This window comes from Lasiosphaeria miniovina (assembly GCF_030549165.1).
Source record: "Lasiosphaeria miniovina strain SMH2392-1A chromosome Unknown B0T26scaffold_5, whole genome shotgun sequence".
Lineage (NCBI taxonomy): Eukaryota > Fungi > Ascomycota > Sordariomycetes > Sordariales > Lasiosphaeriaceae > Lasiosphaeria > Lasiosphaeria miniovina.
The window spans coordinates 3,977,026-4,000,684 of NW_026848224.1; the positions used below are offsets into that span (position 1 = coordinate 3,977,026).

At 55.7% G+C, this 23,659-nt stretch overlaps 7 protein-coding genes across 7 annotated transcripts; 4 read left to right on the forward strand and 3 right to left on the reverse strand.

Annotated features, from left to right (window-relative positions):
• Positions 1 to 2,445: 2,445 nt before the first annotated feature.
• B0T26DRAFT_753678 (uncharacterized protein) lies at positions 2,446 to 4,969 on the forward strand (the record flags this gene model as incomplete). The annotated part of the gene is made up of 5 exons (XM_060445725.1): positions 2,446 to 2,846; positions 2,939 to 3,224; positions 3,298 to 3,307; positions 4,207 to 4,570; positions 4,621 to 4,969. The coding sequence occupies 5 exons, from the start codon at positions 2,446 to 2,448 to the stop codon at positions 4,967 to 4,969; spliced, it is 1,410 nt and encodes a 469-aa protein (XP_060294912.1).
• Positions 4,970 to 6,146: 1,177 nt separating this feature from the next.
• B0T26DRAFT_753680 (uncharacterized protein) lies at positions 6,147 to 10,668 on the reverse strand (the record flags this gene model as incomplete). Its single annotated transcript, XM_060445726.1, has 14 exons — positions 6,147 to 6,157; positions 6,229 to 6,417; positions 6,598 to 6,879; positions 7,015 to 7,233; positions 7,393 to 7,487; positions 7,631 to 7,703; positions 7,798 to 7,821; positions 8,115 to 8,653; positions 8,727 to 8,946; positions 9,019 to 9,253; positions 9,316 to 9,549; positions 9,735 to 9,752; positions 9,828 to 10,301; positions 10,465 to 10,668. 14 exons carry the CDS (start codon positions 10,666 to 10,668, stop codon positions 6,147 to 6,149), a joined length of 2,817 nt encoding a protein of 938 aa, XP_060294913.1.
• A 1,422-nt stretch (positions 10,669 to 12,090) lies between these two features.
• On the forward strand, positions 12,091 to 12,779 carry B0T26DRAFT_753681 (uncharacterized protein; the record flags this gene model as incomplete). Its single annotated transcript, XM_060445727.1, has 2 exons — positions 12,091 to 12,390; positions 12,456 to 12,779. The coding sequence occupies 2 exons, from the start codon at positions 12,091 to 12,093 to the stop codon at positions 12,777 to 12,779; spliced, it is 624 nt and encodes a 207-aa protein (XP_060294914.1).
• A 2,262-nt stretch (positions 12,780 to 15,041) lies between these two features.
• Positions 15,042 to 17,010, reverse strand: B0T26DRAFT_367129 (glycoside hydrolase family 7 protein). Its single transcript, XM_060434643.1, has 2 exons — positions 16,221 to 17,010; positions 15,042 to 16,013 (listed from the first exon to the last, which is right to left on the reverse strand). Exons 1-2 carry the CDS (start codon positions 16,824 to 16,826, stop codon positions 15,354 to 15,356), a joined length of 1,266 nt encoding a protein of 421 aa, XP_060294915.1. The 5' UTR covers positions 16,827 to 17,010; the 3' UTR covers positions 15,042 to 15,353.
• A 741-nt stretch (positions 17,011 to 17,751) lies between these two features.
• On the reverse strand, positions 17,752 to 19,831 carry B0T26DRAFT_677904 (major facilitator superfamily domain-containing protein; the record flags this gene model as incomplete). The annotated part of the gene is made up of 7 exons (XM_060440159.1): positions 17,752 to 18,401; positions 18,467 to 18,865; positions 18,947 to 19,115; positions 19,197 to 19,267; positions 19,330 to 19,504; positions 19,641 to 19,685; positions 19,784 to 19,831. The coding sequence occupies 7 exons, from the start codon at positions 19,829 to 19,831 to the stop codon at positions 17,752 to 17,754; spliced, it is 1,557 nt and encodes a 518-aa protein (XP_060294916.1).
• Positions 19,739 to 20,353, forward strand: B0T26DRAFT_367076 (uncharacterized protein). The gene has a single exon (XM_060434642.1). The coding sequence runs from the start codon at positions 19,894 to 19,896 to the stop codon at positions 20,215 to 20,217; it is 324 nt and encodes a 107-aa protein (XP_060294917.1). The 5' UTR covers positions 19,739 to 19,893; the 3' UTR covers positions 20,218 to 20,353.
• Positions 20,354 to 21,861: 1,508 nt separating this feature from the next.
• B0T26DRAFT_753685 (uncharacterized protein) lies at positions 21,862 to 23,053 on the forward strand (the record flags this gene model as incomplete). The annotated part of the gene is made up of 3 exons (XM_060445728.1): positions 21,862 to 22,059; positions 22,137 to 22,770; positions 22,854 to 23,053. 3 exons carry the CDS (start codon positions 21,862 to 21,864, stop codon positions 23,051 to 23,053), a joined length of 1,032 nt encoding a protein of 343 aa, XP_060294918.1.
• Between the last annotated feature and the right edge of the window lie 606 nt (positions 23,054 to 23,659).

A 23,659-nucleotide genomic window follows, 5' to 3' on the forward strand; every position in this document is an offset into this window, starting at 1 on the left:
CAGCCCAGCAGTCTCCCGGGCCGTGTCGCACCGACGGCGGTGCTGTGCAAGTTGTAGTTTGCTTTAGCCGGGATCCTAGGTGCCGCAGTCATGGAGAATCTTGGAGTACTGACGGTCTGGTCGTGTCCATAGGTGGATAAATGTGACCTGCAGGGGGTAATGTCATATATTCTTACCAAGCGAGGGTAGCTGCATATATTTGGGCCAAGCGTTGCACGGCATGTTGGAGGCTGACGACTTCCGACTGCAACCCTCCGAACTAGAACAATTTCTACAAGCTGTTTAGTAGACGTGCGTCTTGGCTGACTTGATGTCTTTTGCCAAGATGGGTGCATTTCCGACGTCGCTTTTGTCTTGTTTGTCTTCGTAATTATTTGACGCTCCAGCAGTCGCCAACTTCGTTCCCGTACAGCTGTTCCTGCTCCCCAGTCAAACTTCCATTGCCACCTGATTGTAATATGTTACCTTCAACCCTGGGCAAAGAAAATACGCCTTCTCTAAGCATTAGATCCTTGATCCGCGGCTCGTTTCACCATGAGTGGCATCGGAGATCTCAACATATCTCTGGCAAACCTACTCCGAGAAATCCGAGAAATCTGAGAGTCCCGAAAAACACAAAATGAGCTCCTCAAAACACTTATCAGTCTGCATTCTAATAAAACTCTAACTGACTCCGCAACTGTCCCTCACACCGTTCCTCCGATCGCTTCCCCAAGCGCCCCTCCCATTGACTGTGACCGAAATAAGTGCCGCGACCACAGCCCACGCCTGTTCAGCTTCCCTAGGAAAATAGGGTGACCATTCGAGAAATGCGGCTTCCATGTCAGATACTTATCGCCAACAGGACCAATCCAATAAATATCTCCTCTTTAAGTCGCTAGTTCCGCAACTGCTAATATAAATAGTCACCGCAGAATTACCCGAACCCATAGAGAGATATTGGGCGAATTTTTTTGATGCTATAGTACCTGGGCCACGGGAAATGACACCATCAGACAAGGAGCGTACCCAGGATCAGTGATGCAACTAAAGATTTGACTGCTGAGTGCGACGAAAGAGGGCACCGATTGCGAGGAACTTGTTCGTAGTTGCTGTTGCCCTCGTTCCGGGCGATGACAGCCCAAGTAATTGGTACGTACAGGTAAAATAAGCTACCTGACCAGTCAGGAAGGGGTCGGCTGAACGGATGCCTCCGGCGGCGCCTGCCGCGGGCCGTCCTCGCTTCGCTCGAGGGAAGTGGTGGCTGGGCCATTTTACTAAGAAATTCGTAAGGACAACCCCGCTTTGTGCCATAACTCGTAGCCAAAGGTCGACTCAACTGTCAACTGTGTTAAAAGTAAAAAACACAGGAGAGTCATCACAACGTAAACAGCATGGTATTGAGGCAGAAAAAGTCGATTCTGACTGCGAGAGCAGGCCGCATTACCGCTCTGGAAGTCCCGCGAGGACCGGAAGATGGGCACCACATTTCTCGGAATAGCCTGATCGTCAGGGAAGCAAGCCGGGCCGTCATACTTGTCCATCTTGACAAGCAGAACAAAGGGAGCCTCGCGGCGATAACCCCTCAATACAAAAACAAATTCCCATGATAATTTGATATTTCGATATTCATGGTCTAATTCTTGGATTTCTAGGGGGAAAGCCCCCTAGGACCCCTAGTGCCTGCAGCGCTCTTGGCCTGCGGCGCTCGTGGCCTGCGGCGCTTTCTTTCATACAGCTTACGCGTTATATCTATTAATTGGGAAATTGCTCCTTCCTGACACACGACACAGCAAAGCGGCATTTCACGGCTTAACCTGTACGTTGTGAATCACGACAGAACAACCCAGAAGTCCGAAGATTCCCACCAAGCATCCGGTGGATGCCCCGTTTGCGTTTGACCCCTACTCTCAAACCTGATCTCTGATGTGGCTGCTCTCAATTCGATGCACAACGCATTGGCTGGTGGAAATCTGTACCCAGGGATGAGAGGAAGTGCCCAAGAGCAACACCAACATGGGTTTGGTGGAGAATCCGTTCTCCAAGGGAGGCGAAAGGACGACTAGTGGCAGGGCTTTCACCGCAAACGGCAGGGATTTCTTGGTCCACGTTGTACACCCAGCAGGCTGCGAGTCCTGGCTAGCCGCGAGTCCTGGCTAGCCTCTGCTGGCTCCAATTCTCTCGACATGAAGGTTACACACAATTGCTGCCCAAAGCGATCATCGGCCAGGCGAAGACAACAAAGCTCTCTTTTCACTACCTAGCGGTTGCATTCAGCTAAAAGTCAAGGCAGTCCAAACCTGCGGAACGATGCAAAGGCGGTGCAGCGCTTTTCATCTCATACTCACCTCGGAAAACCGCCCGGCATTGTCCAAGTCACTCCTACCACCGCCCTTGACAACACAACGCTAATTACTATACTCCTCACTCCCCATCCTTTCCCAATTTTGTATTATCACAGCAAAAATGGCCCCAGCCTGCATTCAATGCGATACAGAACCTGCTGTAGTGCGCTGCTCGTGCGGCAAACGCTGCTGCGAGGCTTGCTTCCACCAGCATGTGCAGAGACGGCCTATCCATTTTGAGGACCGGCCAAGCAAGTTCGAACTATCCATCAAATCCACCTTCAGCGGCACCGGCTTCACGGTCTCCGATCTCTTCAAGAAGGATGAGCCTTCAAAGTGGTTCGGTCTTGTCGCTGACGGGAAGACTGGGGCATCTGGTGGCCAGGAGACCAAGAACGCCGCCAGAATCGTCGTGACCCCCCGCTTTGAGGAGCTGGTCGATCTGCCCTTCGTGCATTCCGCGTCAGGCAGAAATGGACAGCGGCAGCGCCCGCGTCTCGTCTCCTTTTTCAGCGCAGGAAAGTCAGCTCTGAGTAGGCCATCATCCACCACTCACCACATGGGCAGATTCCCCGGTGTAAGTATTAGCATTGTGCTAACAGACCACCACTCAGTTCGCCTCTTGACGAAGTACAGCGATGTGGACCTAGGCTCCTCTACATGCTCAGCGGTGTCGTCTGCATGGTCACTGCAAACCCGCGAACTAGCTCAGAGTTGGCGAAATGGGTTCTCGATTGGGGGATAGCCGGCGCCCAGGCGGTGGTCAGCCAAGAGACTCTCCGCGCTCTCATCATCATCTCGAACAAGACTGACGGCCGGGCTGAGGCCAAAACGGCCACAGATTACTTCTTTGAAGCTGTTGATGCGGAAAGTAACAATGACATGGAGTTTGCGAAGAAGGTGAGTGATGTGATCGAAAAAATATTGCAACCCTTCCTCCCCCTCTCCCGGAATTGACAACCTGGGCCGACAGAACGGAGCCAGTACGATACGCGAACTCTTCAATCGCTGCTTCTCTTCCACGCATGTTTGCCGCATCCCGACTCGGAATTTTGAGACAGAAAATGACAGGCCAGTTATCGCAGGGGTCACCCACTTACGGCAGCGTATCCTCTCCGACTCAGCCAGGGTTCACGATGGACACACCAAGACCTGGAAACGAGTCGACAGCAGCCTCACGTCAAGAGAATTCCGACTGGTCTTTGAACATGGCCCCTCCTCAAACGCCGAGGCTCTAAACCTGAGTCCAATGATGCGACGTCAGGATGACATCGGGCAATCCGAGACAGTTAGGGTAACAGCCTTCCTTCGTTCCGAGCTTGGAGACGACATCAAAGCTAGACAGGATTTTGCAGTCAAGTTTCTCGCCTTGAGAATCACATGAGATGCTCTGAGAGGAGGCAGCAGCAGCAAGACCTCCTTCGGGCCGCGGTGCGAAGAAATCTCTGCCACATATTGAAGCCCGCAGCCGGGGCCCAACTGTCCGCTGTGCATCTTTGGGCGCTCCGAGTATGCGCTCCCCTGCGGCCATTACATTTGCGCACACTGTATCGTTGACTTTGCAGAGAGTGGCGGCGAAAAGGGAAACGCTGTTGTCGAAAACTTTGTGTCCATCGTGAGTGTCCCTGTGGGCCGCAAGCCTTCGATACCCCGTACAAAGCACCCGTCCTCCCACGATTCTCGGCTTGCGCATGCTGTGCCTCGACGGCGGAGGGGTCCGAGGGGTTATCCAGCTGGTGACACTCCGGAAGATCGAGAATCTCATAGGGCTAGCCTACCCTTGGGGAATTTTTCCATCTCATTGTCGGCACTGGTACAGGTGCGTTATCCAACGCCTCCGTGCTCCAAAAACTAGCCGGGCCATAAAACTGACTCTCAATAGGTGCCTTCACCGCTCTCAAGCTCGCGAAGGATGGCCAGTCCGCGGCCAACTGTCTGGAGACGTTTGAGCTGATCGTGAAAGGCGGGTTCAGTCGCTCAGTAATCTACAGCTTCTATAGCTGGTGGGCCTCCTGGTTCGATAACAGGCTCTCCTACTTCTCGACAAGTTCCATAAGAGAAGCCCTTCCTCTAGCTTACCGATCCCAGACGCTGCTTGGCATCAAGAGCGCCAACGGGATGCTCTGCAGCTCGTTAACGCGCGTGGCCGTAACCACCACCGTCGACAATGGCTGTCGGCTGCTCACCACATATTGCGTGGGAGACGGCCAGCGCTACCTTGGCTCATCGTTGCAGACATATGAAGCGTAAGTCTACCCGTTGAAGTCTCCGCCACAATCAGAGCTAACTTGCCCAGCGCCCAAGCTGCCTCAGCCCTGCCCTTCTATTTTGAACCTTTTGTCAATCCCGTTGATAAGACCAGCTGTCGGGATGGCGGCCTGTGCGCGACTCACTGCACCTCATCGGTTCCCTTGGCCGAAAGCCGAGCAATATGGGGCACTTCCCCTAAACTTGACCTGCTGCTCTCCTTGGGCCCCGGCAGCTGGCCGCGCGCTGCCAAAGGCCCAGATTGGCTGCCGGAAACTCCCAAGGACCTCGTTAAGTCGCTCAGGAATGCGATTAAGAATGTTGATGGCGAGGAAGCATGGGATCGCTTCCTCTCCAAGGGGGAAGGGCGGGCGTCCAGGGCAGATTCCGGCGGCTAAACCCAATGTTCAGTTGCCTAACCCTTGGGCCCGAACCCGACGCTACCGGCCGGATTGGGGAGACTAAATCCATGATTGAGAACTACGTGTTCCGTCCCCAAGATCAGGAGATGTCATGCGAGGCCATGGTGAGCATGCCGTCCGACTCGTTGAGCGCGGTAGCCGACCTGCTACGGGCCAGCATGTTCTACTTCCGTGTTACCTACGCCGCCCTCGCCAAGACCAGGGGCGATGCCAGATGCGAGGGTTCCATCCGCTGCCGTCTGGCTACCAGAGCAGAAAGACGCCTTCGAGAAGCTGTTGGGTATGACCAAACACTTCCACATCACAGATACGAGCGGTTACCGTACGTTCCGCCCATCTGTAGTCGACAAGCGACTCAACCTCGAAGTCGACATGACCGGAGCACTCGAAACGGGCGCGGAGCAAGACCATATCGATGCCGTGTTTGAGAATGGCGGCAGGTCGCAATTAGTGGATTCCCAATTGCAGCAGCGGCGAGTCTCGATTTCTTCTTCAGAAGCACTATTGCGAGCGAAGAATAGATTCTGACGTCTTTATCCTAGGACTTGTATCGGCAATTTCATGAGTTGTAACAACCGCCAACGGGTCCGCACGAGGGCTAACCCGTCGAATCACCGTCACCATCGCCGGCTGAGCTTCGGACTGTTTCTTGAACCACCCCGGGGGTCTTCGTTGAGCTGTAAGGGGGCTTGAACAACTGTTGAGGGAATGTCGCGGCTTTCTACACATGAGTCGCTCAGTTCATGTGCTACTAAAGGCTATCTGCGTCTCTGCTGAGCTGAGGGACAGTGAGAAAAACAGTCTGGTTGTGTGAGACGAACCTGGGTACTGACAGTTGCCATTTTCGTTCGTAGTCCTAAGCTACGGTGAAAGATATCTTGGCTAGTTGAGTTATATTATATTTCGTTTGCTTTAATAAAACTCGCTTCTTAAGGAGGGACTTCCACAGTCAGATTTATCACAGAAGTGAAATAGCTCATACCTATCATACATCGACGATACTATTTCCCTAGTCGCCTCTTCTATCTCCTATTCCCAACAACCGCAACACACGTGGTGTCGCACATCCGCCCAGCGCAGCCTCACTACGTTCTACCTGGTGTTGACGGCGGGCCCTCTTCCCGAGTTCTGCACCAGAGCCCAGTCAGCCAAATCACAGGACAGCTGATAAACGACAGAACAGCCCGCTAACCTCATAATAGATGCCAAATATGAGGCAAAAACAAATAACTCACCTGCTTGCCTCTCTGCCCCCTCTTCTGACGGATTCCACTCGGTCTTCCGCTTGCTGGGCACGAGCTTACCCACGACCGGCGCAATTCCGCACTCTGCCAGGTCATGCGCAAGACCGGCGTCAGTGCACTTGCGCCCTCCAAACTTCACGAGTCTTGCCTCGGTGCCGTCGTCTGCATACCTCAAGATGTCTACCTCATCGTCAGCGTCCCCAACCAACACCAATAACCCGCCAGCCGCAAACGTCACATAAACAACCCCCCTGACACTGACCCAGGCAAAACCATACTCACCCCCGCCACAGCCAGCACCGTGCCTCCACGCGCGCAGCTCCCCGCTGGGCTTCAAGGGGTCCATCTAGCCAAACTCACCAGTCACCGGCGGTGGCGTAAGGAAGGCTCCAGGCTGTGGCAAATCAGGGACCCTGAGCGTGGCATTCTCAGCAAGCTCAGCCGGCACGACCTCGGCCATGATTCCGCGGTCCACGTGAGCGATGACGATTTGTGACGAGTCCAATAGCGGCTGGAACGTTGCCGCGCTGCTGCCTGCAGCAAAGTAGAGTTGTGTCACGTCTTGGCCGCAGTAGCGTCCAAGCTCGGCGTGGAGGCGGAGGTGAAGTTTCCGGATAGGCGAGGAATTTATCTCGACGAGGACTAGATTTCGTCAATAAAAATAGCTTCTATGCCTTCAATATTCGGGCCGAAGTTCGAGAAAAGGGGGAGACACAACAATAACCACCACCGGTACAATCAAAAGCTAGAGACACCAGGGGAGACACCAGGACTCACGGTTCAGCTTATACACCCAGTTCAGCAGCACGATCTCGTTCCACCCAATACCGTCGCCTGGGCTCCGTTCTGGCACCACGTGATCGACCCTCAGGTGCTGAATATCTGCAAGATACTCACGCCGGTGGTTGGGGTGGCCATTGATAAAATCACTCGTTGTGTCGCGGCCCGCGGATTGATACACGAGCTCGCGGCCACCGGGATGTGCGTCGGCATACTCTGAACAAAGCGGCCCCGGTTAGAGGTTTTTAATCAATGATAAGAGCACTGACAAGAAGAGCACTGACAAGAAGAGCACTGACAAGAAGAGCACCGACAAGAAGAGCACTGACAAGAAGAGCACCGACAAGAAGAGCATGACGCTTCAGGGGCACATACCACTCAAATCATACACGGCCCCCTCGACCGTATACAGACCCGTCTCGGGAAAGATGTGCATGCGAATAGTGCGCATGGTAAACGCGAGCTGGTTTCTGGGCATCGTGGATTTGTCTGCAGCTCGGCCCCAGAAGGGCCAGTGTCTTGGATCGTCGCGCAGCGATAAGACGCCAGCCGTTTCCTCAGGTCGCCCAAATCGACTAAGAAGTCCCTGGTGACGGTCCTGCTAGGCTCTTACAAGGCCGCGATGACGTCTCCGCACGGCGCAGAGCGGAAGATATAGCGTTCGTCGGTGTCAGAGAAGGGGAAGTCTATCGTGTTTGTTTTGGTCAACGGCCCTAATTTCCAGAGGCAAATAAACGAAGCCAACTGAATAGGGGAAGGAGTCCGGCCACAAACACTTACCTGCCACGTCAAACACGTCAGCCCCTATGTACACTCAGTGTGGCCGCCCGTCGCGGCCGTTTCTCTCCAGAATCTCAGGTAGTGGCCGGGGCAGCAGCAGTTTGCCACGGAAACGGTTCACCCCGGTGCTCACGTCTCGCAACGCGCGCGCCGTCTCCAAGTCCTCGACCACCCTCCCGTGGCTAGTTTTTTTTGCTAAGTGCTCGTCAAGCATGACCGAATCTCGCAAGCGTCGATCCCTGTGGTTGTGCAATCCGTCAATAAGCCGTATGTCCACAAGCATATACCGCACTAGTCTTTTAGAATCAAACACGTACCGCTGGCGTCGTACACGTCAAACCCCGCCAGGCCGTCATTAACAAGCACCCACCGGTCGCCGTCCGAGGAGTGGTCGCCAACCTCGCCAGCCGTCCAATGCCGAATCGGTCTGTTGATGATGCTTGCCCGCCGCCTCTTGCCTTCCCTCCCACCGAGCAGGTGCGGCTGGTACAACTTGCCCACGACCGCCATCCTCATGACATGGCCGCCGACATGGCCGCCAACATCTTCGTGCAACGTCCCAGCAGGCTCAGGAGCAGCATTGCTCTGCCTCACAAAATTCCTCTCGGGCATGAGCCGGGCGGCCTCGTTACGGCAAGTCCGCGTAGGGCTAGGTTCAGGGCTAGCCCAGAAGCTCGCTAGATCAAGAATGCGCGCGGTCTCGACGCTCTCGCGCCGCGAGCCGCTATCACGGAGCGTGTGCGGCAAGCCGACGTAGCGCCGCGTCTCGTACGGCGGGAAATTGAAGCGCCAGTCGAGCCGGCCCGTGTAGTGGCGGGCCGCGGCGTGGCACAGAGGACCTGGCACCGGCACGTGGCTGCCGGCAGCCAGCGGTTCGGAGGGTCTGTTCTGTCGTCGACTCCTCATGCGCCTCCATCCCGGCCCTCCACGGTAGCATGACCATCATCAGCTTCCAGAGGGCGTGTAAAAGGTACTGGGCGGACCGTGCGACGTCGCCGCCAAATATCGAGAGTGAGAATAGCCGGTTCTCGTACTCGCGGAAACTGGCCGACGCGAGTTTGAGGTCCCGCTCGCGCACGGCCCGGCCAAAGACCTCGACGGAGCCACGGAGGTCGGCCACGGCATAGGGCGATAGTTGCCAGTCCTCGTCTGTTTATCTGGCTATGAGCTGGGTCTCCTGTTATTTGAATCAGGTGCGTTGGAACCAATGTACAGACATACAAGCGCTGTTATACCAGGGCCGAATTCCCCTATGTATCCGATCCCGTTCCCGTAAATTGTCAATAAGCTTTCGAACCAGGTTGTCAGCGCCCCCGCGGGCGTACGACTCGCCCTCCGTCTCGTCGCTCGGGTTCATCTTAAACGAGAAGGCGCGGCTCATCTCGTCGAGCACGAAGACGTCAGTCCGGATGTACTTGGGCAGCCGGAGCGACTGGACGCCGAAGCGGGCGACATTCTCGGCCAGAAGTCGCGCGAGAAGAACATGGCCGACAGGAGGGTCGGCAGCGGGTAGCAGACTGAGGTCATGGGGCTGGCGTAGTGCTGGTGATGGTTGATGGTGCCCGGCGAGCGCCAGAACAGCACGTCGTGCGGAAACTCGGTCAGGCTGGCCAGGTACTGGCGCCGCAGCCGCGTGTGCCGCGGCGCGCCGAACTCGCTGCCGGCCGGGTTGGGGTGCGTCCGGAACACACCGCCGAGGATGGCGTTCTCGAGCGAGTACCCCAGCTCGGCCGCCCACTCCTGGTCAAAGAACTGCGCCGAGTGTCAGACTTACTCCCTGGAAAAACAGCCGGGAGGGTGGGAGAAAACAACTTGCAGGCTCGATTCCTGACTCGCTGAAGCCGGTCGACAGGCGCTTGGCGGCGCGGAAGGCGTGCTGTGGAGGAGAGATTCAAAGTCAGCGGAGGTAAGTATGTCATTCTATGGTTGAGACTCACAGCAAGCTCATGAATCATCTGAGATTCGATTTACCAAGTCAGCACTGGTTCAATAACAAGATGGGTAGACGGGCAGCTCAGATAGACGCTTACCGCCACAGCAAGCTGCATCTGCCCAGTGCAGCGTTCGGCCCTGACGCCAGGCGTCTCCTCTTCGAACCGCGTCCCCTCTTCGAACCGCGTCCCTTCTTCGAACCGCGTCCCCTCTTCGAACCGCGTCCCCTCTTCGAACCGCGTCCCCTCTTCGAACCGCGTCCCCTCTTCGAACCGCGTCCCGTATATCAACGAAGCCAGCGTGCGGGTGCTGAGATAAATGCACACAAACTGCCCTTGCCCTGTATCTGGTGAGACGGGGCACGTGTAGGCGTCGGAGTCTCTGCTGCACTGGTCCCACGTGCCGTAGCCCTCCGTGTCATCCTGGTCGACAAAGGCCCAGACGATGTAGCTGGCCAGCTCTAGCCTCGCCTTGTCGATCTCGTAGGTCTCGGCCTCGGACAAGGGGGCGCCATCGGGGCGCAAGGGGTGGATGCGGCATGGCTGCGAGTTCGGGTTCTCGGGGGGTATTCTCTGAAAGCAGGACCGGTCTCGATGGTGTCAATGGGAATGTGCTCCTCGGGCGCGAGGATCAGGGCTTGGAACCTGGCAGCGGATTGCTTGGGTTAACGATCCAATGTTTGAATTCGACGAGAAGACGGCGGGTCGGGAGCGACTACCATCTCGTGTGCTAGACGTGGCTGAAGATGCGATTCGCAATGTCAATGCACACGTTGAGCTCCGCGGCGACGTCGTCGTTGTCGATGCTCCATATGCGCGTCGGATCGCGGGGGTCGACAGGCGAATCGAAGTCAAACCAATGCTCGGGCTGGAACACATGGTGCCAAGTGCTGGGGTGGACGTTGATTTCGATGTTCTGGTCAGGCAGCGCCGAGCTCATTGAGGGAAGCTGCCATGATCGGACGCCGTTGTTGTGGCGGCTCTGGAAACGTTCGGTGTAAAAAAGGCGGTCAAGCTCGCCATCCGACGGCCTTGGGATTGATTGGCGCTCTTGAAAAGCTTCCGGGCTGCCAGTTCGCCCAACTAGGTTTTCGGTGGGTGGATACAGCGGTGCGAGACCTGAGCGGCCGTTGTACGCAAACTCGGGATGGTTCCACCCTCCGTACCGTTTTCGCCAAGGCGACTCGTTCCCTTCCTCGACTACATATCTAGACCTAGCGCGGCTAAAGCTAGCGTAGCTTACGTCTGTCATGGCAAAAAAACCGTTATTTTTCTGCAGTTGTTTCCTTTTTGCGGCTCATTAACCTAAAATTGGGTTGGAGTGTTGTACACTTTGATTTTGGAGGATTAACCACAAGGCAACAAAGAAATTCACCAAATAAACACTGAAAGTTCACGCATTGATAGCTCCGGAAACGGCAATGCAGCAGATGAGAGTGGCAAAGAACGTCAACCCGCATAATGGCAATAAATAGTCCGCCATGGCAACGGCATTAACAAGGGGCACTCTACAAAAGGACAAATAAGGCTGGAGCAGTAGCCCCTGAATCCCCGTTCAGCTGTCATGATCCCAGGAAGAAATTCACACCACGGATAGAAAGAATAAGAAAATAATAGTTTAGCTTCGATTTTGTTTTGACTAATTATCTGACCGCTCCAATTTCGACATGTTACCATGCCTTGGAAGATTAATAGTCGAGATACCTTGATCTTCAACACTTGCAACCCATGCGCTTGCAACACCCATGCACATGCAACACCCATGCGCTTGCAACACCCATGCACTTGCAACACCCATGCTATGGTGGGGAGAACAGCAACTGCACGCCCGGAGACAAAACAGATACCTGTTATCTAATACTCTTAGCAGCTGCTGCTATAACCCCCAGCACATGTGGCGTTACGGCACACCGTTACACATGCTTATACTCTGGTGCCCTTGCCTCTGTGCAAGTATTAGCTGCCAGCCGCTAAGTTTGGTGAATTTGGACGCAACTGCCTCGACCACGCCCAGGTGACACAGCGAGATAGCCATACGGCTCGAGCGGGGGCAAAAGCACAGCGCTCATGAAACGGAACTGGCAAATAAACCGTCATCCATGCCAGATCCGACGCGTGCATAATTGGGTGCGCACTTTCAAGAAGAGAAATCAAAGACCACGCCGCCTCATTCTGCAAGTGCACTACCTAGCAAGGCCGTATTGAATATTTTCTATGCCTTACCTTTGAAACCTATCAGCTTCCGTACTTGGCATCTCACACACCACACCACGCAATCCATCCGCAGTTGACCTCCACTCTACCGGGCTGCCCTCCTGTGCCACCCTCCCGTGTGTGGCCAAACTCCCACAGCAACCAAGAAATGGCGCCTGGATATTTCTTCATGGTGGCAGTGCGCCGCCTGCGGGCCGCGTACCCGGAGCTGCGAGACGCAACCAACCTCGTTCCCCCAGCCGGCCGATATGTTCTCTGGAATGACATGGACACCGTCGACGGCACAGTCTACCACACGTATTGGTACGAGAATACCTTGGACATCGATGGTCTGGGGGAGTCCTGTCGCGTCATTCGATTCGCCGACATCCCTGGCACCCTCTCGGGCGATGTCCTCGGGCTCAAACGTAAGCTGCCGCCCTTGGAGGCCGAGGGCGACTACATCATCGTCGGAAATGGCGTCCATTACCTCCCAGACGCGCCCCCATTCCCAGGTTCGATGATGACTCGGAGGACGTCAGCGCTGCGCTGATCTCGCTCCCCGTGATCGCCGTCGACGTACTCGAACACTTCAAGAAGTGCAAGTATGCCACCGAGACCCACAATCTGCTCGCCTGCCAGGGCGGATCCTGTCCCGGAGTGCCCAAATCCGCCCATGTCGTCCAGCTGCTCGGACGGTCGCCGGACGGCGAATTGGTGTTTGAGCAATTCGCTCGACACTTGCTCGCGGCCGTGCATCCCCTCGCAAAGTGCAAGGCATGGATTCTGCAGCTCATTGACGGGCTCGGACCCTGCACTCGCTCGACATGGTGGAAAACATCTAAACCCAAACTTTGAGAGAGGATGGAACAGAACACCTCCCCCAGCTATCAAATCGAGCATCCATGCTACCGACACTTCCATTTTCTGTCTCCGATTACATCTCCAAGGCTTTTTGCGTGAATTTTAGGCTTTGTTCCTTCGGTGACATTGGTGAGCTTGTAGCCGGGAGAATATGCGGTACTTATAACCGATGACCTATGCTTAATTAGGTCGCGCGAGCAAACTGAAGCGTGGATCGATTGGTGTAAATATTGGGATAGGGAGACGGCGCTTATTCGTGAGAAATAGTCCTAAGCGATCCTAGGCAGCTCGACATTTATTACGCTTAAACTACCCCAGGCGAAAAACAATATTTGACTTTTTACTATAACATGGAAATCAGATACCTTCATTCGTCTTAAGTATTTTTAGGGGCATGATAGGCTAGAGGGCGAATAAACAGGCCACCGTGACGACCTCAACCACCGAGGCTGAGCGGCTCGCCCTCTCACAGGCCACAAGGAAGCCCTATATGTGAGTAGGCTAGGCTGCTTAAGGAATTGCAGGTCAACCTAGAGGATCACCGCATTACTATTGAATGTGACAACCAGATGACCATTCGGCTGTTGATAGAGGATATCTCACAGTTGAAGACTAACCTTCGGCATGTTGATATTTACAACCACTGGCTACGGCAGGAATACCGGCTTGGGCACATGAAGGCAGTATATACGAAGAGCGTTAACGGCCTCACAAAAGCCCTGCAAAATAACGCCCTTCGGAATTCTTACACTAGATGAACCTACAAGACGTGTCTGTTAGAATGTGTCAAGCAGAAGGGCCTCGAAGGTTCTAGATAGAGACTTCGCCACCCACTTCGCCACCACAATAGTAGTATAAGAAAGGGCTTTCTGGCACTGCCAGAAAGCTAGAGAGAAGAACACACACATCTACAATCCATCACTTGAACCACCAGCTTTCGGCGTACAGTTACGCCCTGTTGATTCCAGTACCGGTACCCTGGTGAATCCAACAGTGTCATAGCAGTTGTCGGCCAAAAGGCAGGAAGAAGGGACCCCAGTTGAACATATAGACCTGCCGGGAGACTTGTGAATGCCCTCAGGGTAAGGGCTGGAAGACGGAGATCGTATTGTTTACTTTCCACATTTGTTTACTTTGGACAGTCGAATCCGAGAATGGCATCAACTAGGGGGGGGGGGGGGTGTGTCAGAAAGGCCTTACTACCTTCGGCATGGTCTAGGGTACCCGGGCAGGGCCCGCACAGGGCACCTAATTAGACCGCGGTTTTACTGGGTCAAATTGGTCCCCGGGCCTGCAGGGGCAGGCCGGTTTTTCCTTTCCAGAACACAACACAATACACAATTAGAATACCCTCATTTTTGACTGCTTTTGCATGCTTTTGGCTTCTGAGATCTTTCCTTCTAAGCATCACCACCACTACGTGACCCGGTAAGTCACTCAAACCCCCCGTACAGCCCTGCGCAGCCCTTGGAATTGAAGATCGCTGAGAATAGTGGAAAGGATGCGGCCATAGCGACGAACATTGTTGAACAATTTGACACGATGACCGAAACACAACGTCTTTCATTTACACAGATGTTCGGTCTGATCCCCGACAAAAAGAATTTACAATACTTTCGTGGGTCGCGATGTCTGAGGACGAGCAAGAACAACTCGTTACACAATGGATTCTTAAGCCCACGCACTTCTGGGTTTATAACGAGGACCACTTCACGCGTACGGGTACCCGCATGTACTTCAAGACAGCCTTGGCTGGACCCCCTCTCAAGAGAACCAAGTACGGTGATACGGCAATCCTCAAGTACCTTGATTTCTTCAACGACCCGGAGTCCAAGTACAAAAAGAATTGGCGCATCTCGAGCGACATTCGCGACGCCCTTGATCACTGGCGTACAAGACCCTGCCCACGTCTACTCCATTGCTCTCTCCATCCAAACTTGTTAACGACAAGGACAACACTCGTATAACGGAGTACGCCCTCCCGCACACGCCAGGCCCTAATACTGGTGAGGCTCAATCTATACCATCGCCAGGCTTGGACAACGTCTCACCGTCTCCTGGTAACAACGTACGACCTTGGACGTTCTAGAGCAAGCTTTTGCCCGTCGTTTCCCCTAATACGGAATTCGACTACCCAACAATGGGCTAGAAGGAAGCTTCTTCGTGGCTCCTTAACCAGGTCATACGAGCTGCGGGTAACGAGTCAGCTATATGAAACGCCATTACATCAGTAATAGGTATACACAATTTCACTTCTATAACAAACTGGCCGTGCTTCGAGTTCTGCGTTTAGAGACCAGCGAAAGTCTACTAGGGGTGTCATCTGGAAAATATGAAATAAAAAACGTATAATTGTAAAGATTCTCAGGGCGGGTACAAGAAAGCAACGCAAAGATGTCTCTTGTCCAACAGTTTCTCTATATATATCCCGAAGGGCGCCAGGGTGGGGAAGAAGGATTATGCTATCCAATTTTAGTACTCCAATCCCAAGACTGCCGAGTCATCTTCCGGCGTAGCTGACTATAAAACATCGTGCCTCTTGCATACCTACACACACAGCCCTCATCCCTAAGCCGTGGCCTTGAAGGTGCTGCCAATCTCGCCCCACTTGATGTTGGAGAAGGTGACGGCGGCGTCGGGGGTGTGCTGGACGATGAGCGCGGGGTTGCCCTCGGTAGAATTGCACGGGCCGGCATTGCCGCTGTCGAGCCACGTCATGTAACCGCCGGCGTCGGCCCAGATGCTGAAGATGAGCGTCATGCCGCGGCCAATGGCATCGCCCATCTGGGCGATCCCGCCGCGCTGCTGTGTCCACGCCGACGTGGCATTGCAGTAGGCGTCGGTAATGCTATCAACCTGCTTCCCGGCCACGGCGACGGCCTGGTTCTGGATCAGCAGGCCGTCCTGCACGTACAGGCGGCGGATCTCGGCCAGCTCGCCGTCGGCGCGGCCGTTGTCGGTCAGGAACTGCGTGGTGACAGTGAACACGCGGTTCGTGTCGACAGTCCCGTTGCGCCCGTAGTACGACGCGAAGCCGTGCTGGTACGGGTTGAAGCCGCACCCCCACTTGTCGCACACGCCCTTCGGCTGCCCGCACGCCTCGGCCGTCGCGCACTTCTCCACCCGCGTCGCCCGGCACGGGTGCGGCGTGTACACCTGCGCCAGCGCGTTGGCTTCCCAGATGTCCATCTCGTTGCAGCACGCGCCGAACTCGTTGTTGGGGTTGGCCTTGGGGCTTTCTGTCAGCAACATCCACCGGGTGGAATGAACGGGTGTTTGTAGGGAGATGAACGGGGTTTGTAGGGATGAACGGGTGTTTGTAGGGAGATGAACGGGTGTTTGTAGGGAGATGAACGGGGTTTGTAGGAATGAACGGGTGTTTGTAGGGAGATGAACGGGTGTTTGTAGGGAGAAAAGGAAGGGGGTTGTGTGTACCTCGCCGTTGATGAAGCTCAGCGTCGGGCACTGGGCGTCGCAGTAGCCGGTCCCGTATTCGGCGCCGGCCGGGTTCAGGGCGCTGCGGCCGCCGTTGGTCTCCATCTCAGAGAAGTACAGAGCGCCGTTCATGCCGCACACGAGCTTGGAGAGGTCGACGTCAAACGTCAGCTCGGCGTTGAGCAGGCGGAGGTCCTCATAGTTCTTGTCGTCCTCGGCGACGAGGTACGTGCGTGGCGTGACGGTCACGTACTGACCGTCAGAGCCCTTCAGCCATTGGTTCAGCGTCAGCGAGGAGCCGCTTGTGACAACGCCATGGGCCGCATAGTCGACGCCCTCGAGCGCGCAGTTCTTGGAGCACGTCTCGGCGTCAGCGCAAATCTCGTCGCCCACGGTGCAGGTCTGCGTCAGGTCGCCGATCTTGTGCAGGGTCCGAGAGAAGGCGTCGAGTACCACAGACGTGTTCTGCGTCTTGCAGCCTCCGGCCAGCGTGCACTTCTGTGTTGTCAGCCGCGGGTGGATTTCTGGTATGGCCGTGCCGATCTGCTGGGCTGCGGCGAGAGACGACAGCAGCAATGCCGTAAACAGGGCTGACTTAACCGCCATGGCGTCTGTATAATGTCTCTGCACAAGAACCTACAGATACAAGACAAGGGTGGATGGGATGGCGTGTGGGTGATGGCGTCAACAGAAGAGAGAGACACGAGGGGCGTCCACGAGTTAAATATCACCAGAGAGGCGGGATGCCGTCCGTGAGCACATATTGCGGCTGCAGTCTGCATACCCGGTTAGCGCAGAGGCTGGCAGAATGGGCCATCCGGAAGGCCACCGTCTTGGCGTTGAGGAGCCTGTTCGGATGGTGGTGCTGATTCCGAGATTACTACCCATGCCTGTGGGAACTGAGCGAGGCTCGGGACGTCTGTTGGCTGCGAGACCTTGTCGAGATAGGCGACTATGCAGGAACCACGGCGTGCCTTATTGAACTTGAACCTCGGCACCTAGATCGGAGGCTACAGCCCTGGCAATCAGCTGTGTGGGTGTTGGATTTACCCGGGGCGGCTTGGCCTCCCGGCGAGCCCGGGACAATGCTCTCCGAGCCCTCTTTGGGGCCAGCCCCGCCCGGTTTAAGAGTCTCGTGGGCCCATTTCTGGTTCGCTTGCTTGTATTTGGGATGTCAAGAGATTTGATCCCTGTTGTCGGTTGACATTGAATTTGCCAGTCAAAGCATGGCCATTGGCAATTCCAACAAACCCCGTCTGATCTGTGTGCTTGAATGATGAAAGCCAGTTCCATTGCCCCTGAATCATAGTGAGTGCAAGTGTCTGTGGAATCGAACAAGTGAATTGATTCTTCCAGGGTGCCTCGCACCGTCGTGCGCGCACCCTCGTATTATTTGACTAGTCCTCCGGACATCTTCTACAGCCCTTCGAATACTTTAAACAACCCCCTAGATTGGTCGAGCAGTCTAGTTATTTTCACTGGTGCGGACGGGTATTAGACAGATTAAAACCACCCCGTGGACAGTAGTCAATCAGTGCGTTGCAATCTCCTTGACACTCTCGCGGTGGACTCTGGCGAGCCAAGTCTTGGCCATGTAAGCGCGGATGCGCTTGCCCCGCAGCATGAAGAGGATCAAAGCCAAGTTGTTCGCTGTGAGGATGCTGACAAAGACGCCGGCAATCATGACAGCGTAGCCGTGGTCGAGGACCCAGGTGAGCAGGTCGAGGCCCATGCCGAAGCTGATGGCCTGCTTCCCCAGGTTCATGGCGATAAGCATCTCGCTGATGTTGGCCGTGTAGCTGTCGACGGCGTAGGCCAGTGTGAAGGTGAAGTAGAAATAGCTGCTGAACTGCGTAATTCCGACGCCAAAGAAATACGCAATCCAGTGGAGGTCGTGCTGCGCCGCCATGCCGAACAGGATCAGCCCCATCGGAGCCAGAAGCATCACGGGGAGCATGGCGCCGAGGCGCATCTCGGACTCGCGGATGCCATTGTTCTTGCGTGTCAGTCGGGCCGCAAGTAGATCGGAGGATGGCGTGAATGGAATGGCCAGCAGGTAGCCGAGAAAGGAGGCCACGGCGATGAGACCACTGTTGGTCTGAGACCAATTGTAGGGTGGTGCAGTGATCTTGAGCGGGAAGATGTAGTTGAACGTCAAGGCGCCCAGGCCGATGTAGATACCTGGAGCGTATCACGGGTTAGCAGTCGGGACAATGCGTGGGGCTACTATTCGTGGCAAATCTCACCGTAAGTCGTGACAACCCAGAACACGTGCGGGACAAGGAAATACGTAAAGGAGCGGGCCATCATCAAGAAATAGTCCGAGTCCTTCTCCCAGATGCCCCAGAACTTGAGTGTCTGGAGAAAGGTCTTTCGCGGCGGAATCTCAGGGGCCAGGGGCGAGTCTTCGACAACGGCATCGAACGTCTTCTCGCCGTCAGAACCTCGTTGCAAATTCTCTTGACTCTGGCGCCCCTCGGTCGGAGGCTTGCGGTGGTACGCTGTTTCCTCCACAACGAAAAAGGCGAGGATGAAAAGGGCGACGGCAAAGGCGAACTCAACGTAGAAAAAGAGACGCCAGTCATGGCCGCCGGAAAGCATGTACCCAGCGTACAAAGGGCCCGTGGAGCCAAAGCAGAGACAGACTGTTGGCAAGAGCGTGTAAGTCGAGCAAGACCCATCTTCCGTGCGAGTCAAAAATAAAAAGATCTTGTGAGGCAACTTACCGGTATAATATCCAAGTCGCTTGCCACGCTCGTGCAGGAAAAAGATGTCGTTTACCAGCTGCACGGGAAGAGCTTCGCAAACCGAGGAACCGAACCCGTGGATTACTCTTGCCGCCATCAACGAGCCGTAGGAAGTCGCCTGAGAGCAGCCAATCAGGCCACCGCAGTACTAATGAGCGTAAACACGGGTCAGCTTGACCAGTCACGTTGATCAAGCGCTATCCTCCCACGATCCGACATAGAGGCTTACTAAGAGGAGAGACCCCAGCATAACAGGTCGGCGACCAATCTTGTGATAGAGTGGGACCAAGACGAGAGACCCTATGTTCGCGGCTGTCAGACTCCTTCTCGGAACGTCTTAGGGACGGCGGCTTTCGACTAACCGAAACCGAATGCGAGATTTGCATAGCTGACAATGTTACTCGCGGTAGTCGGGGAGATGTTGAACTCCTCCGCATAGATTCCAATGTAAACCGAGGGTCCGAGAAGCGCCGAGTTGCTCAGGAACGAGTACAGCGAGCAAACAACAAGAATCAACGTCTTCCGTCTGGTCGACCACTATTGTATCAAGGGTTAGCCGAGCTGGTTTGACCCAGCGGGTGCATGAGGCTAATGGTATGGGAGCAAAGGTGGGAGTAGCTCCGAAGGCATCTCTCTCGCCCGGCTTTCGAGTGCGCGCAACGGGTTGACTAACTTGGAGCGGATCATTGGGATCCTCGGCGGGCACAGGGTATAAAGCCTGACCGTAGGCAGTATCGTCTCCCTCTGTTGAGCAAAGCGTTAGATGGATCACGGTGTCGTGGCAGGTACTGGGTTGGGCAAGACAGGTGCACTCACCGGCGGCCCGAAGATCGACTGTTCCCGGAATATCTCCCTCTTTGGCATGGCTGTGGTCGTGGAGGGACTGAGGTGAGTTCCTGCTCTCGACTCGCGAGCCGTGTTCGTCGATGAGGAGTTCCTTACCTGTGTACCAAGTGCCTCTCGGCGGTGTGAGTTTGCCCGACCATCGTTCCCGTGAAAGTGGTGCTGATGGCCCAAACAGAGAGCGGATGTACAGGAGGGCAGCAGTATTATGTTGTTGGGGGAAGCTGCGGAGAAGCAGCAGTAGGCCGATCAGTCGAGAACAACGCAAGAGCGCTGGCAGACCCAGATATTACCCTGCTCGGTCACCAATAATAATCCCGGCCGAGATGGGAAAAGGCGGGACAGGGCCACACCTCCAATGTAGCATTTGGTGGTTGAGTTTCGAGACGCGGCTTCCTACAGGGTGAGATCGGCAGAGCGGCAGACAAGCAACTCGGCAGTTTCTTGGCTCGGCCTTGGCTCGAATCTCGATTCTCGGCTCGCTTGCAAAAAGCGTGCTAACCCCGCATTTTAGGAGTCTCCGTGACGACTTTGCGGAGAATGCCCGAGCGAGCCAAGCCGCCACGAGGTTGGGGTAACGACGCTTCACACGGTCATGTCGGGGTCGAACCCGGATACCATAATCCGGAACACCGCGCACCGGCGAACTAGGGCTGGAGATGAGTCCTAACGCTGGGTCCTACAGGCTAGCAAGACTTGTGCATGTCTGGGTCGAAATAAACATCCGTGCTGCATGCGGCATCCCCGTAGTTTTAGCATCAATCGCGGATTGCACACGATCAAGAACGGGGGAGATCGAACCACAAACTCCTCGAATGCTTCCCCAAATGCATTCAACTCTTGGCGAAGTTGGAGTAGCTAGCTCTAGCTCATAAAACAAGCGAGGCGTGACATCCATCTGGAAACTCCCAATGTCACGATGCAATGTTCATGACCCCGCTCAATGCTCAGCGTCGTTGCGACCCTAGCCGAGATACTGCATCTCGCCGCCCAGAACGGGCCAGAGGGCAACCACGTTTCTGCCCGTGAACGCTTAGTTCCTCTGTGTCAGGAATAGTGTGTCAGTGGCCCAGGGTGCTGACTGGCGCTCGCAGCAGCAACTGCCTGGATGGAAAGGCCAGTCGGGAAGAGATCTGGCAACCGAGCCGTGGCCCATCCACTGAGCATCAGAGAATGCGGGGAAATCCAACCAATTTCCCCATTTCTCGTGACAGTGGCAGCGCCGAAGCACGATTCTCTGTCTAACTCAGCGACCAGTTGCTCTCAGCAGCCTCAAGAAGCGAGCATTTATGTGAGAGCTTAGACGCATCGCGGGCCGACACAGACGCATCCGGGCGGCAGAACTTAGTAAGCGTCGTGTTTTCTTCGGACAGATCGGAAGTCGTTGGAATTGACTCTGCCTCGCCGCACGAAGGATCAAAAGAGCACAGAAGAATCCGATCTTCCTGCCACCAAGATCGGAAAGCGACAAGTCCGGCGCGGCGGTTGGATTGCTGTTGCAGTTTGCGGCGAAGTCGGGAGCACCCGTTTCCTCCTAATTAGGAGAATGGGGCGTTTCTTCGCTTCTTGCTTCCCCGCAAAGACACGGTTGGCGCCCGGGTGGAAGCTGTCTCATCCAACGAAACGGGTTGAGTACTTGTCAATTGACAGACCCACATCAGGTCGGCGGGAGGACTTTGCGGATGAAATTATCTCGACGCGAGAAAACAAAGGAGAAGGGACGATGGGAGTTTCCTTTTGTAAGAATCACATGTCATCATGCGGGTCGTGGTTCCCGCGCTGTCCGCAGCCAGCTTCTAGAGCACACCAGAGGGAAGCTGCGAGTTGGCTGCTGGTGGCTCTGCGCAGGGGGCTTGGGCGTCTTTCGGGTGGCCCCACCTGCCCTTTTGAAGGAACTATTCCCTGCAGGTGCCTGCAGCTGCGAAATTAGTCTCGCCTTCCTTGAGTTTAGGGCTTATTTTGCTCTGCCAGGGGCGCGTTTGTTTGTCAGGGACTCCTTCTTGCCATGTTTCTTCCATCGACTCGCCTTACTTTCTTCCCCGGATTTCCCAATGTCTCTGTTTCAGTGTGACAAGTTTCTGCTGTTCCCGAGCCCTGCACCGCCGGGTACCGTCGATGCTACTTTGCAGCCAGACATCGCCACCGGTTGCCATCTGCCGCGCGATGCGAAATACCGCGCCGAGCTACAGACACACGCGCTCCAAATCACGCGCTCTAAATCACGCACCCCACCACCCGTGCTCGGCCCAGTGTGATTGCCCCTGTGGCGCCACGGATCGAAGGGCGGGAGGGTCGCACAGGTCCTGCAGCAATTGGCCTTGTGCAGGTAACGCGCGACGACATCTCTCCTCAACGGCGATTCTCACGCCCACCAGCAACCGCCCATTGCGGCCCTGCAGCGCCTGCTGAAGCGGGATCCGACAAGCGCGAGCCCGCGACAATGCGCTCCCATCCGTACACGCCGCCGCCGCCGCTGCCTCCGGTCCTGGACGAGCTCGCCGACGAACTGGCCGCCATCCTACCGAACCAAGAGGGCGCGCGCCACCGGCGAGCGAGCGACGGCGAGGTGGAGATGTGCGAGCTGGACCCCGACACCAGCCGCCTGCTGCCCGTCCGCCCGAAACGGCACCATGTGCGGATCCAGGGGAAGCTAGTTCTCGTCCGCAGCATCTCGACGGCCAACCTGCGGCCCCCGCCGGGGCGGAGACAGTCGGTGTCCCCATCTCCCGGGGGCACCACGCCAAGAAGCGCAGAACTACTGTTCGAGTCAGCCGGGGTCAGCAAGCTGGCGGCCCGGCGATCACGAGCCCGGCGGAGTCTGAGCCTAGACGACGGGGCTGCGAGGCAGGAAGCAGATAGAGCTGCCAGCGACGACACCGAGACGGAGGAGGAAGCGCGCGACACGATAACCCGCGACAGGCAGCTTAGAGGATACGGCATCGGCGGAGCCGGGAATATCCGTGAGTTCCACGTCCACTAGCTCTGTCCGGCTCCGCTTCGTTAGGTAGATCTGGCCGCTAACAAGCTTGTCGGGTTTTGACAGGGCGGCCGACCGAGGTCATCAACTTCCCAGCGAGGCGCCCAGGCTCCACGTTGTCGTTGTTGTCGAGCGTGCTCCCATCGTCTTCGCCGACGTCGCCCATGTCTCCGTCGACCCCGGACAGAAAGCGTTGGAATATTCGCGAGATGTTCGGGCTGACGGCCGACCGGAAGGGAAAGTCGAGAGGGAGGGAAAATAGGTGACGGACTCTCGTGGGCCTGCCCGCCGTGAGCAAGAGGAATGGCTTCGCAGTGGCGAATCTGTCAAAGATAAGGAGGTGCAGGCCGAGTTTTGCGTTATAATACGCGCAGGTTGGCAGCCGACATCCCGCTTTTTTGGAGCCGACAGAGCACGTGTGGGAACTACCTTTGGCCCCCAGGTGCACGGTGTCCCAATGTTTCGCTATCTGGAAGGCAGCTAGGTTTCTAAACTGAGCTCAATGACAACACGAGCTACACTGCGCCCCTCCCGGCCTGCCATGCACGATCGCCTTAGCGGCGGGTCACAGTGGGACCCCGCTTTCAAGGTTTCCGGTCTTGCCCACCTGCTCTGGAGATCTTGTCCCAATGGAGCTACAAAGCCCGTGTACATGTTGCTGTACCTACAAACTTTGCCCATCCGGGGCATTAATACCGTCAGAGGTCTGACTAGACCGTCAGAGGTCTGGCTGGACCGTCAGAGGTCTGACTGAACCGTCAGAGGTCTGACTGAACTTCTGCTTGGCTCGATATTGTATGCTGCACCAGTTCTCTTCTTGTCATGGGCCGTGACAGCTCGCAAGATACCTTATCGGCCAAGGCCCGGGACTC

Coding starts and splice junctions, on each gene's coding strand:
- B0T26DRAFT_367076 (XM_060434642.1), top strand. CDS start 19,894: ATGAGGAGTTCCTTACCTGTGTACCAAGTGCCTCTCGGCGGTGTGAGT.
- B0T26DRAFT_367129 (XM_060434643.1), bottom strand. CDS start 16,826: ATGGCGGTTAAGTCAGCCCTGTTTACGGCATTGCTGCTGTCGTCTCTC. Junction 16,014..16,220: donor TGAGCTTCATCAACGGCGAG/GTACACACAACC, acceptor GAAAGCCCCAAG/GCCAACCCCAACAACGAGTT.